This window comes from Mytilus californianus, unplaced genomic scaffold, assembly GCF_021869535.1.
Source record: "Mytilus californianus isolate M0D057914Y unplaced genomic scaffold, xbMytCali1.0.p SCAF_1, whole genome shotgun sequence".
Lineage (NCBI taxonomy): Eukaryota > Metazoa > Mollusca > Bivalvia > Mytilida > Mytilidae > Mytilus > Mytilus californianus.
Window position 1 is genome coordinate 7188186 of NW_026262581.1, and position 19196 is coordinate 7207381.

Sequence of the window (19196 nt, forward strand, 5' to 3'; positions counted from 1 at the left end):
AATTAAGGCAAAACAGCAAAATAGCCTCATTTTGAGAACTAGACATTACTATTGAGATATGAGCAACAATCTCACTCGAAAGATATTTTACTACATGATGACTATGTGGAAAAAATATCTTTTTGGATAAGGTTGTTGGTCCTATTTAATACAGGGCTCTTTCGTGCTTTTTCAATCTTGTAGTTTTTGCCTTGCCTTGACCAGTCAGGGGAATTACTGAAATAAGTGATTTATTAATCTATAGGTAGCAAATTAGAAATTCGGTAATTTTGTAGTTTTTACCAAAATTTTAAACATACAGGTTTAGATTATATCTAATTATTAGTAAAATTAAAAAAAAATGAACCTTTTGCTTCTTTAAAGTAGCAAGGTGTATGCCATTGATGCAATCATTCATCTGTAAATTCTATATTTGTTGAAAAAAATGCTATAATAAAGCTTTTAATAATGATCTAATACTTTCTTAACAGATTTTTACCAGAGGGAGTATTTTTCCTGTAAAATTCAAGTTTCATCTTACAGATTATGTAATATAATTTTACTGTTCGTGAACAAAATTTCACTGTTCGGGGGTGTTGAAATAAGTTGGGGTAATTAAAATAATAATATTTAAAGAAGTGATTTTTATACGCCCGTTTACGGGACGTATTATGGTATACTTCTGTCCGTCTGTCCGTCCGTCGTCAACATGCCGGACATTAACTCATAAACGCTTTAACCAATTTGCATAAAACTTTAATGAATTGTTTATATCTATTGACATGAGCTCCCTTTCGTTTTTTATAAATTTTGAATTTTACATTTCTGAGTTATGGGGTTTTATTCATTAAAAAAAGGGGGATTTTCCAGTTTTAGGACAATAACTCAAGAATGCTTTCACCAACTTGCAAGAAATTGTGGTGAATTGTTTATATCTATTGACATGAGCTCCCTTTTGATTTTTATAAATTTTAGATTTTACGTTTCCGAGTTACAGGGTTTTATTCATAAAAAAGGGGGATTACAGTTTTCTGACGAAAACTCAAAAAGGCTTTCAGCAGTTCTTATGAAACTATGGTGAATTGTTTATATCTATTTAAGTCAGCTCCCTTTAGAATTTTATAAATTTTACATTTTACATTTCTGAGTTATGGGGTTTTATTCATTAAAAAAGGGGGGATTTTCCAGTTATTGGACAATAACTCGAAAATACTGTCAGCAATTCTCATGAAACTTGTGTGAATTGTTTATATCTATTGATGTAAGCTCCCTTTTGATTTTCATAAATTTCTAATATGACATTGAGAATTAATTGAACTTTATTTGTTTATAGTCTGACAACAGATTTACTAAGTATTGCGCAACAGCACAGTGTATTGCACAACAGCAAGAAATCTTTAATTGAATATAAATTCAATTCATATAAACAATTTCAAGTTCTTTGACTACATTTATTCAGAAACCTGTAATATGTCAAATATTTAATTACAATCCAAATTCAGAACTGTATCAAGCTTGAATATTGTGTCCATTTTTGCCCCAACTGTTCAGGGTTGGACCTCTGCGGGCGTATCCAGCTGCGCTCAGCGAAGCAGTTTATTTTTTTTAAGAAACTAGAGGTATGATACTTAAACAAGTGATTTTCATGTCATTATCTCAGATTCAGTACAAGGTCATCACCTGACATGACCGGTCATCCTATAAACACAGATGTTGGTTCTGATAATTTTAGCAACATAATTAGTCCCTGGATCATTAGTTTTATATATTTAAAGCTACAATAAAATTAAATCACTTCGTCAAGTGATTTATTTGTACTACTTAAATAGGTGATTATTAAAGAAAGACAACTCTTACTTCCAACATTTCTGGAAAAATGTTACTTGAATCAGTGATTTCTTAATCACTCATTTAAGTAAGTCCCCTGACTGTTGACAGAGTCAAAAAGCAAGACATAGGTATGCTGTTTTCAACGGCGGCATCAACAATGTATTAGTTTTTTATTAGGTCAGGTTATGGGGAATCACTTGTGGTAGGTCAATGATATTTGGTATGCAGTTGTATTAACATTGGCACATCTCATTTCCATGCAGATTTTTTGGCCCCTCCCCTTAGTTATGGTCTATTGACTCAAAAATTGATCAGTTTAAGAGGAACCACTGATGTTAAGTCAATGATAGTATAAGCATTTGGAAGTCTTCTTTTCCATGGAGATTATTTGGCCCCACCCCCTATTATGGTTCATTGACTATGAAACTTTTACATTGTTTACAAGTTAAAGTGTGTTTAGGTTAGTGTTTAGGGAACCACTTATGATAAGTAATGCATGCCATATGAATCTGCTATAAAAATAGGTTCAACTTTAAATGTACAATCATAAACAAAGGAAGATAACTCTTACTCAAATGGATAATTTGCCTAATACAGTAGACTCCGGCAAATCGGATACCCAAAATGTCAGCTAAAAATATCCAATTACCCGATATATTCAATTAGACGATGAATGTATATTCATTGAATATTCTGCAATAATAAGTAGATATAATCCTGAGATGTTACTAACCCTGACAATTGCTAAATATGTGAAAGGGCTGGAGGATTGGTGGAGTGATTTTTATCAGTTACATCACCACGATGTTTGTGTAAAAAATTATCAGCTGATTATGTAATGATTAAATTTGTTTGCAGTTTTTAAATCCTTTATTTTTTAAAATAAATCAAATGTCCTGAAATATTTATGTGAATTATTATCTACCATCCATAGATTGTCTTTATTTGTTTTGTAAGCAAATTAATATCCATTATTTACATTATCACACAGGTAAACTAATTTGGCTATAAATAGATCTAAGCATGTCTGTGTAGAATCTCCAAACTAAAATTGTATTTGTTATAATTTTATTTCTTTAAATAATCAAATTTAAATTTATGAAAATAATCATGATTGATAAAATATTATTGCATAAAGTTTAGGTTTTCTGAAGACTATTTATATTTAGGTCATAGTTCCAGAGGCTTCCTCACAAATTTGTAAACATCCAAAATGGCGTCCATGACATGTGATTACTTTTGCACATGTGAAAAAAATATATCTGACAAAAGTCAGATTTCTCTTGTCAAAATGGATTTATATTTATATTGCAATAAATTATTCAGAAGGAGGTACATTCAGTTTAGATTATATTTCTGATTCTGTGAACATTTAGAGTTTAATCAAAATTCTCCAAACAGCAACGTCAACTTGTCAACTGAGTCTTGCATATTTTATAAATAAATTCAAACCATTTGAAGTAAAAGGGCATCTAATTCACATGACAAAGGAAGACAATGATTAAAGACAACAATTTATTAAGAAATAGTTCCTTTTATTTAGTAAAAACAAAATCTTCTTGTCTGCAAGATTGTATATTCGTAACTTCCGGGTCCATTTCCGGTCAGAAAAACATTGAAAATATCCGATTGTGCATGGTTTTGAACAAAATGACCTGAATATTCTTATCCGATTTGCCGATATATTCTTATATCCGATATTCGATTACCCGATAAAATTAACATTAAACATATAGGGAAGGGTTTGGTGTTTTGAAATAATATTACAATAGCCGATATATATTCGTTTAGCCGATATCCGATTAGGTGGAGTCTACTGTATAACTAAATACAATTAGAGATGTCAACTACTGCAAGGGGAAAATAATGGGAGACGATAAACCTGCCCAAATTCTTTACCATAATTTTTCTCGTGTAAGGTCTTATTACAGGTCATTGACGTGTCATTTCGGAAGGTAATGTGTGCAAGGGGAACACACAGTTGGTTAATAAGCTACATATTATGGATATGTTAAGTGCAAAATGTTGAACAAAATTATATAAGAAACCCTATAAAGAATAGTTGTAGCATGTCATTATACACTGGTAGACCTATTTGGCAAATGACCGCGATTTTTGGATAATCTGCGCGGAACGGAAAATAATTAGAGGTTCATCGTAAATTTGCTGTGTCACAGAAAATTATGCATGTCATCCGGAGATTTACCGTGTCGGCGGGAATTTGCCGTTTGTCCGATAAAACTGGTGTGTATTGAGTCATTGATAGAACCAGTGATGCGTGAGCGACGGTTATTAATAGATCGTTGTATATAGATGTTTACATAATCCATTATACAGTGTCGACGGGAATTAGCCGTTGGTCCGATAAAACTGGTGTGTATTGAGTCGTCAATAGAACTACTGGTGCGTGAGCGACGGTTATTAATAGCTCGTTGTGATATATACAATGTTTACAGTCAGATAAACAAAACTGTCTTATTACTCTTTTCAGTCGAGATAATAGAGTTACTTACGATTTAAATATCGAATTTGGTAATTGTTCAATAAAGAAAAATCTATTTTAATGTGACCAATGAACAGGATGAATACACGTGGTAACTTTGCAATACACAACTACAAATATTCTCACCTTATAAAATTCTTCTTTATTGTCATGTTTAGAAAAGAAATCAGTTCCTGTACTAATAGAGTCTTTTTACTGAAGATGCAGTTATCCGGCAAGATGTCATACTGATTTGACACTTGTCCTAGTGTAATTAACACCTGCTGTGATATTCCTTGTACAATACAAGTGGAAGGTCGTAAATAATTCAATCTGTACCCGATTGATCAGAATTAAATTTTACCTGTACAGATATTTACTCTTTATGGAGGATATCATAGATACATGTTATATATTGTATTGTATTTGATGAAGATAATTAAAATACATTATATAATAAAGACCTATTTGCATATACATCGAACATGTTCATTCCAACCAAGAAGGTTTGAAATCGAATGTTTTCATCAAACTTTCGATACAATCAGTCCCGTAAATTATAAATACGAGTCATTCGTTTATGGTTACAAAATTGTTACCCTTCTATCGTCTTATTTCTTTGTGCTATTAAAAGAAACTCACAATTTTCCATATCAGATCGACATATCGTACGAGTCCTAAAATAAATAATTGAATAATCTTCTTTTTACTTTAGACACCACGTTCCCCACAAGAGCCTCAAGGTCTAATCATACCTGTCAATCATTAGCCGCAAGTTGAACATTTTGGTCAGCCTTTCTATTTTGACATCGTTGCGAATTTTTTTAAATTGATATGTGATATGAATAAAGTGATGGGAGGTTTATATACGGCCGATCAGAATTTTTTTTTTTATTCTAATAAGATTTTTCTTAGTGTCAGAGTCTGAATTCGTAATCGTCAAAATAGCATGCTTTACAAAAAGATCGGGCAATTCAAACGTTTCTTTACACATAGATGTTATTAAATACGTCATACAATACATGCAAATAAAACATTTGAGTTCATTTTTTCTGTATCTATATTCAATATATCAAAATTTATTTCAAAAGGTAAACATTTATAATCATTACAAAGTTATAATTTGATTTTTATTTAAGTCGGTTTATTGAAACAATATAATGACATGTATTAATCCAGAAATTAACGTATTTTGACTTCCCATTTGTTCCACTGTGTAGGATAATTTATTCACGAATTGCATCATAAATAATTACTAACAAAACAGTTGCTGAAATGCAAGTTGTATATTTATAATTTATCAATATGCGTTTTGGTTTCGTTCAGATTTGCTGTTATAGCATGTATTGATTCCTTGATTTTCATTATTTATCTAGTTTTCAGTTGTATATACTAGTTCCAGTCAGTATAGGGCTAAATATTTTGCCTTCCAACAAAGCCAACAATTTAGCATCGGACGTATACGTGATTGCGTATTTATACATTAATCATATATCTATATGTAATATCAGAAGTAATGGACTCCTAGTATTTTGTCCTTTCATAGCTGGCTATGCGGTATATGCTATGCTCATTGTTGAAGGCCGTACGGTGACCTATAGTTGTTAATTTCTGTGTCATTTGGTCTCTTGTGGAGAGTTGTCTCATTGCCAATCTTACCACATCTTTTTTTATAACGGACTCGTTTAGCAATGTTATATCATCACAACAGATGAGAAAAACCCCATGGATGACAATTGTCTATATCCATGTCAACTGGGGTTAGGAGCGGAACATATTGATTGTGTATGTTTATGAGGGTCTGGATAGGATTTATAGAAGAATAGAGAATATAAATGGACAAAAAGTGCACAACAAAGGGCCAAATAAAGTGAAGAAAATAGACGCCAAGAAAATAATGAATAGAGAAAAATATGAAGAATAGAGAAAAAATGACTTACAAATTAAAAGACAAACAGGATTGAAAGACACCCCTTTCCCCCAATATTCAAGACCCTCGTATGTGTTCAAAGAAAATCTGCATACTCTATAGTTCCTTGCTATAAAGTTACGTTCTCAAATGTTATTTGCCCAAGCCTTTTGAATTAATCAATTCAATTTAAAAATCGGCTCTTTCCAAGTCAATTGTAACGTATTAACGCTCTAGATAACTCATATTATTGACAATTCTGTGTTAAGGGGGTCTCAAATTCAGTTAGACAGCTTCAGACGTACTAATATTTGACCTTTTTTAACTGGACCAAATCACTACTTAACATCAGAGACATATAATACAATTTATATGTCTCTGTTAACATAAAGATTCAGCACCCAATTTTTTTTAATATGTAATTTCATCCACTTACATAAAATTTCATGCATTAGATATCAAGAAATAAATTGGGAAAGTGTATTATAAAAAAAAATGCTAGTTACACACTGTTCACACCACGACTTTAGGTAAACAAAAACCAAAGAACGATAACTGTGTCCTCGGACCATGTAATTACCTAACTCGAATTATTCAAGCCCTTAACGTCTCCGATTCTCTCCACCTTAGTTTATTTTGGCACCTTCTGCAGGAACGAAAAAAATGAATAGCAAAATCTAGTAAAGTTTTCAATATTCTGAAACTTAAAATGCATTTAAATTTTATTTATCTAGGTCCTGTCATACTGAGGGGGGTAGGAGGGGTCCTGATCCCGAAATCCCGGGCTTAAAAACATGGAATCCCGAGGTCCCGAATTTAAAAAAATGTAAATCCCGACATCCCGAAATTCGAAAAAAGAATTCCCGGATCCCGAAATCCCGAGCTTAAAAACACCCGATCCCGGAGTCCCGATAAAGGTCCTACCCCCCCCCCCCCCACCCAATACTCTAAAAATTTTCAAGATGCACAGGTTTGTCTGTACTCAGAGTGAAATTTGTAGTGTAAATACGGCCCTATTTGCGAAAAGGTTATGATGAACATTAACAGTCAGCAAACTGTCACACAAGAAATAGATTTAATGTCCGAAAACATGTGAAATAGACCACCTTTGTGAGGACATATAATAAAATATGTCGCATATATCTCGACTCCTCTTCGTGACATGTCATACAGAATTTTAATTTATACCGTCTTAGATGACAATTTATCATCGAGGCTGCTTCAATGGTATATGCATAATATAAACTTCATACATTAGTCCCATTTCTAATGTTGTCTTTTCGTCCTCCAACATTTTTTTCAAAATCCGGGATCCGCACTCGACTATATTATGGGAGTCTATCAATGGAGCCAGAGATACATCATAACAAATGGAGGTTTCAACGACCTTGACTGGCTATACAGCCCTTGCACGGTCGGTAAATACATTATACACAGATACACTGGCTAGTTAAAGGGACAATAAACGGAAGTATAAATTGCCCCAGGTATTTAAAGTCATATATTGTGTGTTATGTGTACACCGCCACGTGTGAGTGATTTCAAAGATAATCAAAATGATGTAATTCATGTAGTATCTACCATGCAGCTACGCATCATCGCACGTAATATTGGACATCGCAAAAACCTAGTCTTTTTTTATGTGCATTGTAAGATATTCAAAATGATATAACACACATCAAATGAAAAAAGAAATGTTGAAGATGGACATAATTTTCTGATTTACTGGTGAATTAAAAATTCTATAGAATATCTGGAGCATGCATCTCGTTTATCTGGGTTTTTTATGCTAAGTTAGTATAATAAGTCAAAGTGTTGATCGAATTATAATTGTGTTTTGTCTTTTAAAATGTGTAGCCGTGTTATTTTGTTCACAGAACGAGGACAAATTGAAATTGACACAAAAGAAAAATAAAAAAAAAAACAAAAATAAAAGTTATTACCGTACCATAAGTTGATTAATAATCATAAAAACTAAAATACTGTAAAATGAAATATATTTATTATACCTATTCCGACACACATGAGGCCACACTAAAAAAATATTTTAGTTTGCCCAAACCCTACCCAAAGGTAGAGACAGTGGGTAGGTAGGTAGGTAGGTAGGCAGGCATTTTCTTTTTTTTTCGGCAAAGAGAAGTTGAAGTATCAGATATGTTTTAGTATACAGGACTATCTGATTTAAAAAAACTTTTCAAATCAGGGCAATAAAAGATTTTGAGCAGCAGCTTTTTTCTGGATAGGTAGGGTTAGGGCAAACAAACATATTCTTTTTTATGGCCTGAGTTCAATTTATTAATCCCTCAAGGGATACCAGCTACCAAGGAGACATTTAATTTATCGGTACTCAAATCACTTCAATATTTTATTTCTCCGCGTGAGTACCTGATGAAACTTAGATTATTTCACATAGACGGACCAAGGATTAAAAAAAATAAAAGTAGTAAAAAATATATCATTTATTAGCTAGCACACCAGTGGCGAATCCAGAAATTTTCATATGCATTGGCTGCCTAAAAGGGGGCTCGCTCTAGTCATGCTTCAGTGATTCCCTACATAATCAACCAAATTTTTTTTTCCAGAAAAGGGGGGACCTGCCCCTTCTAAATCCGCTTCTGCCACACTATATTTAAAACTATATTGTATTTATACATTCGGTCTTGCATGGTGAACTACTATTAAAATTAATTCGTACCCCAGTCTTCGAGCTTAACCACGAGTCCTACAGCCATGGCGTACAGAATTGTTTTGGGGCTTGTAAAATTCTTCTCTACATGCCAACAGATTCCAACTTAAATGTTCGTAAAATTGAGCTTCCGGCTTGTGGATTCAAAAGTTTATCGTGAAGACTGGTACCCAGCCACTTATTTTTCAAGCGCATCTTTCCCGTTTGACAGAAGGGCCTAACTTGCCTTTAATTTTATGTTTTATTACTTATGAATTAAAGAACACTTTCATTAAGAGTTAAAACTTTGTCCGTCACTCCCTATATCTGAAAAGAGGGTGGTAAAGGGTTATATAATCGTGCAACTTGTTTTGCCATTTTTATTTCACGTGCAGCTGTGAAAACAGGTTCGTTATTCACCGTGTTTCGTGAAATCGGTAAAAAGATCAACGTGCAAGACATTTTTAATTGTTCGTTCATCGTGAAATGGCAATGTTATTTCGCGTTCTTCCGTGCAGGAACGCCCCCTTTTACGTCCCTCTGAAAAAGCTTTCATTATTTAATAATAATAAAAAAAGTGCAATCACCATTATCTTATGATTGATTTAAAATGGCCATTAATTCTCGCTCATTGATAATCCAAGTTTAATTAACCACTTGACCATGCACCAATACCCTGAAATTTCATATTACTATACAAATCCTATGGTACAGCGTTGACACGTTTATTAGTTGGCACATCCAAGATATTACCTTCACAGCATTTTTCTAGATATGTTTATATCTATGACCCACTCTTTGAGACCTAGCCTAAGTATGACGAAAGTGCTATATATAACGAAAACAGCGGAGAAATGGATTAAATAGACTTGCTATATTGTACAAACTAAAGAAGGTCGGAGTTGAACTAAACCCGAAAAATTCAGTCTCTCCCCGTAATCGATTTCTCCTATATACTTGTTAATGAAGTAATCGTAGATCAGCGGAATATGACGACTGAATTATTAGGGTAGGTGCAAATAAAAGTCTGAATTAACCAAATATGTAGTTTCATAAGGAGGGACCTGGACAACCTGCCCCCATCCCACCCCCCTAAATCAGCCCCCGAGTTGTCATACGTATTGACCGTTCTTGGCGCACACACGGTTTTCATTGCCTTTGTGTATTTTTGTATAAATAAAAAAAATGATTATAGTACTTAATTCAATCCATTTTCTTGAGACATATTACACGTACACGAATCATAAATTTTCTACGTTTTTATAATTTTGAACACAGCGTATGTCCTGGGACCTGACCTGAAATATACATGAAACATAGAAAATTCATGATAGTAATGCGTATAGGAGCAACATTTAAATTCAAGGGGTTAGGGGGTTTGGTCTGAGTCAGAAATCATTTGGAACACAACGTTATTCCCCACTGTTACCAAGCAATTTTTTTCTCAAAATAAACGGTATGGGGAAATCTGGAATTCAGAATATTTTTTTGTCATCTGCCTGACCAAAATATTTTTTTCTCTCATCAAATTGGGGATCAGAATATGATTTTATGAGGGGAAAAAAGCAGTCACCCACCCCTTTGAAGTTAAATGGTTGTCTTAAGAATTAATTAAATTGATATAGGTATGGTGTTTCAGGGGGGGCTATCAGGGATTTGGAGTACTTGTATTCGGGATTATTTTTATAATCTGAATATAAAATAAGTGGTACAAATATATAATTACATTAGATGTATGTTTCATTATAATACGTTATTCTTAGTGGCTAACTGAAATCTCGCGTTATTCCTTAATCAACTTCATTACACAATGAAATTTATCATTCATGATGACACGAGATCCAACAGTAAAGTGCACAGGCAAATTAAATAAAAAAATGATAAAAATCGTGTTTTCATGATCCTAGCTAATTAACAATGTAATTATAAGTATTGGATGCGTCTTTTTGTAACTTCATAGGGGTGTAAAAGCATTGACCGTGCGCACATTTTTAGAATGAAGCGCTTCCGCGCTTCATACAAAAGGTACTTCGGCCAACGCTTTTACACCCAAATGAAGTTACAAAAAGAAGCATTCAATTCTTAAATGAAAAAAAAACATTTGGAAATCAACTTGACAAGATATCAGAAAACGGGAGCGATGAGAGATCGATTTTTAATTACATTGAAGTTATCCTCGACATACAAAAAATAACTAAATAAGTTGTCTAATTTGTTGACAAATATAAATATTCGCGGTAAAAAAAAGACAAAACATTGCGTATGAGGGTCTACATGGAGTTAACAGAATAGACAATTCGGGCAAATCTGATGAAAAAAAAAACGAAAATTCGTAGTTATAGGAAATTAACCCAACGAACAGCAATTGAAATCTCCTCCCCATCAAATTGTACCTCACGACCTGTATAATGCTGGAAGTGGTTTAATGTGCTTTTGGACTGAACACCCTTTAAAAATATGAGTAGGGTTCTGCAGGCCACGGCTTAGGTAGCACTTCACAGTTAGAAAATAAAATTAAAATTGAGCCACAGAATGTTTAATAATCTTCCGATCCTGGCCTTCTAATACATTAGGCCAACTGCAGCGCTTGTGTCATACATGCGAAACTACACACCTATCTATGGAGTGCTACCTTACTCGAATGCTCCCGATACAGTTATGCTGATGAAGATATAATGAAACTAATAGAACCGGGAGTTTTTAACGACCTTGACTGGCTATACATATATATGGAAGTTTTTAACGACCTTGACTGGCTATACATTGCTCGGTCGGCTATATAGGGGGAATGGCACGGTGCCCACCCCCTTTTTGTTGGAAAATAAATGTTGATTATATAGGGAATCACTTAAGAATGATTAGCAGTTAGTGCCCCCTCCCCTTATATAAAAAAATCTGGATCCGCCACCGAGAACAAGTTAAACTAATACAAATAATGCCGAAAATGGAACATCTCAAGTATATAAGGTAATCACACTCCCACTCCCGAAACAAAAAAAAACCGTCATGTTATTGCAATCTAATAACAGTTATTTAATTCGCTATATTATTGTTTTCATTAGTTTACAAGTTGTGACCTTCGAAATTGTTTTATTTAATTTTCCTATAGACTTTTATGGTAACCCCCTTTGCCCCTAAAAAACAAATAAAATAAAGTTTCCCTCCCACAAGATTCAAAACTTAAACGTTGATTTGAAAAAAAAAACTTGATTTTAGATTTTCGGTTATAAATTGAAATGAACCTTCTAGAGCCTCAACTTTAACGCGCACAATAATGTCAATCATTACACATCAAATTTAACCCTAAATTGACATTCCACAATCGGTCAGTAACATCACCTGTGTTTATAGTTACATGATATTTCCCGCCGTTGGAAAATCTCGTGCAGTCGACACAATTGATCTGAGTTATTTTTAACATTCTCTTTTGTGAGCGAAGTCAAGTTTAAGATCAAGTTGATTACAGATATTTTTGGCGTGCATTATTTCATTATTTAAAATGTTCGGTCTACATTCGTTACAGTCTAATTTTTAATTAAAAGAAACGTAACATCATTTCTTTTTTTTTTGTTGGCAATTATAGTAAATTAATCTCATCCCGGAATGTATATAATATACACTTTAACATTACACCTGAAAGTGCTTTATAATAAACGGAGAAACTGTCTAACAATTAAAATTTAAAAGAATATTATCTCTCAGGCTTATTTTAAGATGAGTGATTGTTGGTTGCTTAACTTCCAGTGGCAAATATTCCATGCATGTCAGGACGAACTTAGTTTTAAGATCGCACTCTCAAAAATAATTGAAAAACAATAATGATCAGAAAAACTTTTATTCATGTAAAATAACCCTCCAATCTTTTAATTAGAACTTATTTATTTTTCACAATGTAACAGATTAGTTAACAAGACGTGCATTGAGGTATACATGTACGCAACTTTCATATCTTTTAAATGGAACTTTTTTGTCTAAAAGACAACCTACGAGTTAGCGAAATCGAGTTTGAAAGGACTGCATTGTGCGTAAATACATATACATATTATGAAACGACGGTCGGTGTATTACCAACATACTGCTATACCAGTTGACCCCTGATATCAACTAAGGTTAAAACTTTCCCCTGTCCGTCAGAAATGTAAAGCTTCAATTCAATGTTGACACCTGTATCAAATAAACAGATGGTTCATTGTATTTAGTTCCAATAAACGGTTCTTTTTGTATAACCACAGTTGAATAGTAATTCAATAAAATAAATGACGGATGAACTAATTAATTATGAATATGAAATAATGTCCAAATGTTCCTATATACTAGTATACACATTCGGACTACAATTCGCAACTTGTTATTATCTCATCGAATCATGTTGTTTTGTTTATATATGCCTTCAACCCGAGGAGTATAAATGTGCATTTCATTAATAAAGATTAATGGATCACACAGGTAAATCAGATCATATTTGCCAATGAAATTTAAATGATCTCTGGCCTCGGACATATACATATATTTTTCTATTAAACAAGTCTCATATCAGTATGTGACATCTTGCCGGATTACGGCATCTACAGTAATAAGACTATTAGTACAGGAACTGATTTCTTTTCTAAACATGACAATAAAGAAGAATTTTATAAGGTGAGAATATTTGTAGTTGTGTATTTCAAAGTTACCGCGTGTATTCATCCTGTTCATCGGTCACATTAAAATAGATTTTTCTTTATTGAATAATAACCAAATTCGATATTTAAATATTAAGTAACTTTATTATCTCGACTGAAAAGGGTAATAAGACAGTTTTTTTTTATCTGACTGTAAACATTGTATATATCACAACGAGCTATTAATAACCGTCGCTCACGCACCAATAGTTCTATTGACGACTCAATACACACCAGTTTTATCGGACCAACGGCTAATTCCCGTCGACACTGTATAATGGATTATGTAAACATCTATATACAACGATCTATTAATAACCGTCGCTCACGCATCACTGGTTCTATCAATGACTCAATACACACCAGTTTTATCGGACAAACGGCAAATTCCCGCCGACACGGTAAATCTCCGGATGACATGCATAATTTTCTGTGACACAGCAAATTTACGATGAACCTCTAATTATTTTCCGTTCCGCTCAGATTATCCAAAAATCGCGGTCATTTGCCAAATAGGTCTACCAGTGATAGTTTACTTAGGTACGTAAGAAAGGGATATTTTGTGAAGATTGCTTAACACAGCTTAAGCCTCTATGAACCATTCAACTGCATATCATCATATATATGTATCAAAACAAAAAAATGTAAGTTTTGCTCGCATGAAAAAACTGGACTCAACTGATGTTAAGTTTTTTTTTCAAAAGGCAGAAAAATTACTTCTCTGTTTTGTATTTTTGAAATTTAAGTCATTTTCAAAACTGGAAAAATAAGATAAATATTTTTTTTTACAATAAACAACAATAAAGAGCAAATAAAGTATATAAAAATGTATTTTAAAATATCAGCTGCTACTCATATATGAAGCTTATTATGGAGATAATTGAATGAACATACAAAAAAGAAATGCATGATTGTCAATTAAGAACAATAACAGTTAACTCCCTTTGCATTTAAGTTTTTGTTATGAAGAGGTACCATTATTATGTTACAGATACAACATCTATGTATTATCCTATTTTATTAAAATTTAAATTGCTTTTCAATATTACGTCAATATCTTACATTTGTGTAAAAGATCAACATCATACCCAATAGGCCAATTATCATTCGCATTTCAAAACTATGTATTTTTTATAATTGATATGCCTAAATTAATGTTTTATTTTAATTTCACAAAATTTCAAATTGGAAGCAATCTTCACCCTTCAGTGCTCACAAGCATTTTGATTTTCTGTAAACACTTGAGCATTTGCGACCACAAGCATATATCAAATACTGTTTTCAGACAAACATAAAAATAATAAGCCTATTGTTAAAAGTTTATATAAATCGTTTCAGGAATTGCTGCCTCACAAGGATATTGGTCCCCAGAACACATAACACAATTTGAAGATCTGACACTTGACCAAAACTTCAATACAGTTTTCAAGAAATGGAGCAAGGAGGAAGATAGATACTCAGTAGAGATGACAACATTACCAGGAGAAAGTTTAAATCTCAAATTCGGCAGCATGTCAAATTCACTTTGTTCAGAGCAGTCAGTTGATCGGGGAAGAAACAGATCTGTAGAAATGTCTGGCAATAATGATATGAAGGTGAAAGTTGGTGGGTTTGGTGACACTGATGGAAGTAGAGGCTTTGGTGCAGCCAGTCGTAGCTTTGGTGGAAGGGATGAAGACTCTGGTAGAAGTGGCCGCAGCGGTGGTTTCGGGGGTGATAGAGGAGGAAGAGGAGGATTTGGTGGTGGAGACCGTAGTAGTGGTTTTGGAGACAGAAATGGTGATGGTGGGGATAGAGGTGGAAGAAGAGGAGGGTTTGGTGGCGACAGAGGAGGAAGAGGTGGATTTGGTGGTGGAGACCGAGGTGGTGGATTTGGTGCATCAACAAAAACTGATGATGACTGGGGAGATGGAACATCAACCACAAATACCAGTTCTGGATTTGGTGGAAGTAGTTTTCGAGGTGACAGAGGAGGTAGAGGAAGTTTTGGAGGCGATAGAGGAGGAAGAGGGAGTTTTCGAGGTGGCCGTGGAGGTAGAAGTAATGGGTTTGGAAGAGAAGACAATAACGATAGAGGATTTGGCAGCAGCAGAGGTGGAAGAGGAGGTCGAAGTGGAGGATTTGGCAGAGACCAAGATAACAGTAGTGATCAAGGAAGTGAAGGTGGATTTGGTGGCAGAAGAGGGGGTTTTGGAGGAGACAGAGGAGGTCGTGGTGGAAGCAGAGGTGGCCGTGGTGGATTTGGTGGCGACAGAGATGATGGTGGTAGTGGTTTTAGTAGTGACAGAGGTGGACGTTCTGGTGGATTTGGAGGAGATCGAGGTGGTAGAGGAGGTAGTTTTGGTGAAAACAGAGGTGGCAGAGGAGGTGGTTTTGGTGGAGACCGAGGCGGCAGAGAAAGTGGATTTGGTGGTGGCAGAGGAGGTAGTTTTGGGGGTGACAGAGGTGGTAGAGGAGGAGGATTTGGTGGAGACAGAGGTGACAGAGAAAGTGGTTTTGGTGGTGGCAGAGGAGGTGGGTTTGGTGGCGACAGAGGTGGCAGAGGAGGTGGGTTTGGTGGTGACAGAGGTGGTAGAGGAGGAGGTTTTGGTGGTGACAGAGGTGGTAGAGGGGGAGGTTTTGGTGGAGACCGGGGAGGTGGCAGAAGTGGGGGATTTGGAGGTGGAGGTTTTGGTGGTAATACAGTTCAAGCTTCTGCTGATGAGGATTGGGGAGATACTACATCAAGCCCACCAGTAGCTAAACCAGTTACAGACAGAAAAGGAAATGGAGATAGTTGGGATGTTAAACCATCAGGTAGCCTTGCAGTGATCCATAGTGGTGGTGATAGTGAAGATAAATGGACACATAAAAACTTGAACAGATTTGTGTCTCAGAAATTTGTACTTGGAAAATCATTAACAGTTAATGTTGTCTATTCAAATAACCCAGCAGAATTCTGGTGTCAGAGTTTAGATCAAGTACCTGCTTTTGAAGAAATGTCTGAGAACATGAACAAAGAATATAACAGTATTTCTGAAAATGAATTAAATCTAGACAAACCTGAAATACAAATGCCTTGTATTGCTAAATTTTCAGAAGATGAACAATGGTACAGAGCAGAAATTTTAAACATCAAAGGAGATGACTTAGAGGTCTTATTTGTTGACTATGGAAACACAGAAACAGTATCAAAATTATCTGCAAAATCCATTAAAACACAATACTATAGTATGCCGATACAGGGAATCAAATGCTTATTGAATAATGTAAAGCCAAATGGTAATTCTTGGTCAGAAAAATCTAATGATGATTTTTCTACATCAACAACTGACAAAAATATGGAATTGAAATTTATAAGTCTATTGTCAGGAACATATGAAGTTGAGTTAAAGGATTCTGAGACCAATGATGACATTGCAGTCAAACTAGTAGAAATGGGTCATGCCACATTTTCCCCAGGAAGTCAAAAAGTAATCAACCCATACCCATGTACTACACTACCTCTAGACACATCAAAAGAAGTGTTTGTATCATGGATTGATAATCCACACTGTTTTTGGATTCAGCTCGCTGAGACTACTGATAGTCTAAATGAACTTGTTGAGAAAATTCAAGAGGAATATACATCGGGATCATCTTCAAGGTCTGCTGTAGAGAAAGCAGAAGTTGGAATGCAGGTTATAGCTCAGTTTACTGATGACAATGCCTGGTATAGAGCATACATAGAGAGTATAGATGCTGGAAAATATTGTGTCCGTTTTATTGACTATGGTAACTCTGATAAAGTAGAAATGGAAAGGTTACGTAAACCTTCTCCAGAATTGTTAAGTACAAATGCATATGCATTTAAATGTAAATTAGCTGGAGTTAAACCATTACAAGCAGGTTGGAATGTTGACTCAAAGGATATAATGGAAAGTCTGGTAACGGATGCTGTCTCTTGTCTTGTCAAGGCATCTGACAAGAGTGAACACACTGTAGAGATATCGATGGGGTCTAAAAACATTGCAGAAGAACTAATTAACACAGCAGTGGCTAGAAAGGATGAATTTCCAGCAGAAATGGCTAAACCAGTAACTACCACAGATATACCATCCAGCTCAGGAAGTTCTATACCAAGTAGATCTATACAGAAAAACAATCCAGTCTCTGCTTATGTAAGCTCAGTTATATCTCCGTCCAAATTTTATATTCAGTTTGCAGATGAAGAGGCCACCTTGGAAAAATTAGTGAGTAGTTTACAAGTAGCTTATAATGAGAATCCAGGAGAAGGTACAAATTCTGCTGTAATAGGACAGTTTTATTGTACAAAGTATACAGAGGATGATTCATGGTATCGTGTCATTGTAGAAAGCCTTGGTGATAAAGTTACAGTTTGTTTCGTTGATTATGGTAATTCAGAAAATGTCAATGTATTAGATTTAAAACTTTTAAAATCTGAGTTCTCAACTTTACCTGCATTCGCTGTAAAAAGTTGTTTGTCTGGGGTTGAACCAGTAACAGATAAATGGTCAGATGAGGCCAATACAGCTTTTGAAGAAGCAGTTGTAGACCAAGAGTTAACTGTTAATTTTATAACTGATTCTGAAGTATTTGTTTCCAATGCAGAAGGAGATGTAGCTCAGAGTTTGATTTCAGCAGGACATGCCAGAGCCAGACCTTCCTCTAATTCTACAGAGAGTACATTATCACTGGAAGACCAGGTTACACCAGTTGGAGAAGTAATTGTCTATTTATCTGCTATAGATGATAAAGGATTTTATTTACAATTGGCAAGTCAGGAAAGTACACTACAAAACATGTCCGACCTTTTGCAAACATTATGTCCAACCTTACAACCTGTCAGTTTACCATCTTTATCAGTTGGAAACTTTTGTTGTGCTAAATTTTCTGAAGATGACGCATGGTATAGAGCAGTTGTGACAGACATAAAAGATCAAGAAGTTACTGTCACTTTCATAGATTATGGAAATGGGGAAACATTGCCAGGTAGTAGTCTTAAACAGCTGCACAAAGAATTACTGTCCCCAGCTTTGGCATTCCATTGTTGTTTGGATGGTTGTGAATCTGTAGACACAACCATCCTAGAGCCAAGGCTTACAGCCCTAATGGATTCAACAGAACTTAATGCCTTGTTTAAAGGGAAGATAGGAGACTTGTTCAAAGTTGTGTTGACAGACAGTGGTGTAAATGTGAACCAGGAATTGAGTGATAAAGGTATGGGAATTATATCTACTTTTCAAAAGCTATTCAGGAATTCATTTCTCATCCAACAAATAAGCCAACTGATTTTTTTTTGTATAAGTACACTTCAAATAGTTAAAGTAACAAATTTTTAAGAGAAAAAAACTGATGCTCACTTATATAGGCACCATAAATAAAGATAAAGAATACCTACATGTGTTTTACATTGTATAAAAATGTTTTGACTGTCAGTAAAGGAAATATTATAAAAGCTATTTTGTTTATATATAACACACACTGGTAAATAGGAATTTTACATAGAAAATTAAAAAAAACTTTATAATGACATTGAGCTTTTCAGAAAATGTACCTCTTTCTTTCTTTGAAAATTACTTACTTCTGAAATTATCTTGCAGGTGATGCTCTAGCTGGTGGTGATATGATGGTTCTTGATGAAACAGGAGATGCACAAAAACTTTCAGAAATTGAAGGTATGCTGTATGA

General features: G+C 34.4%; 1 protein-coding gene across 17 annotated transcripts in view; it reads left to right on the forward strand.

The window, feature by feature from the left end:
- The window catches only part of LOC127698468 (uncharacterized), a 67974-nt gene that overhangs the window by 6699 nt on the left and 42079 nt on the right, over positions 1–19196 (forward strand). For all 17 annotated transcript variants that reach the window (XM_052201949.1, XM_052201966.1, XM_052201975.1 and 14 more), the window contains exons 5-6: positions 14865–18725; positions 19109–19183. In XM_052201949.1, the coding sequence (XP_052057909.1) occupies positions 14865–18725; positions 19109–19183 (3936 nt within the window). The remainder of the gene's footprint in view (positions 1–14864; positions 18726–19108; positions 19184–19196) is intronic.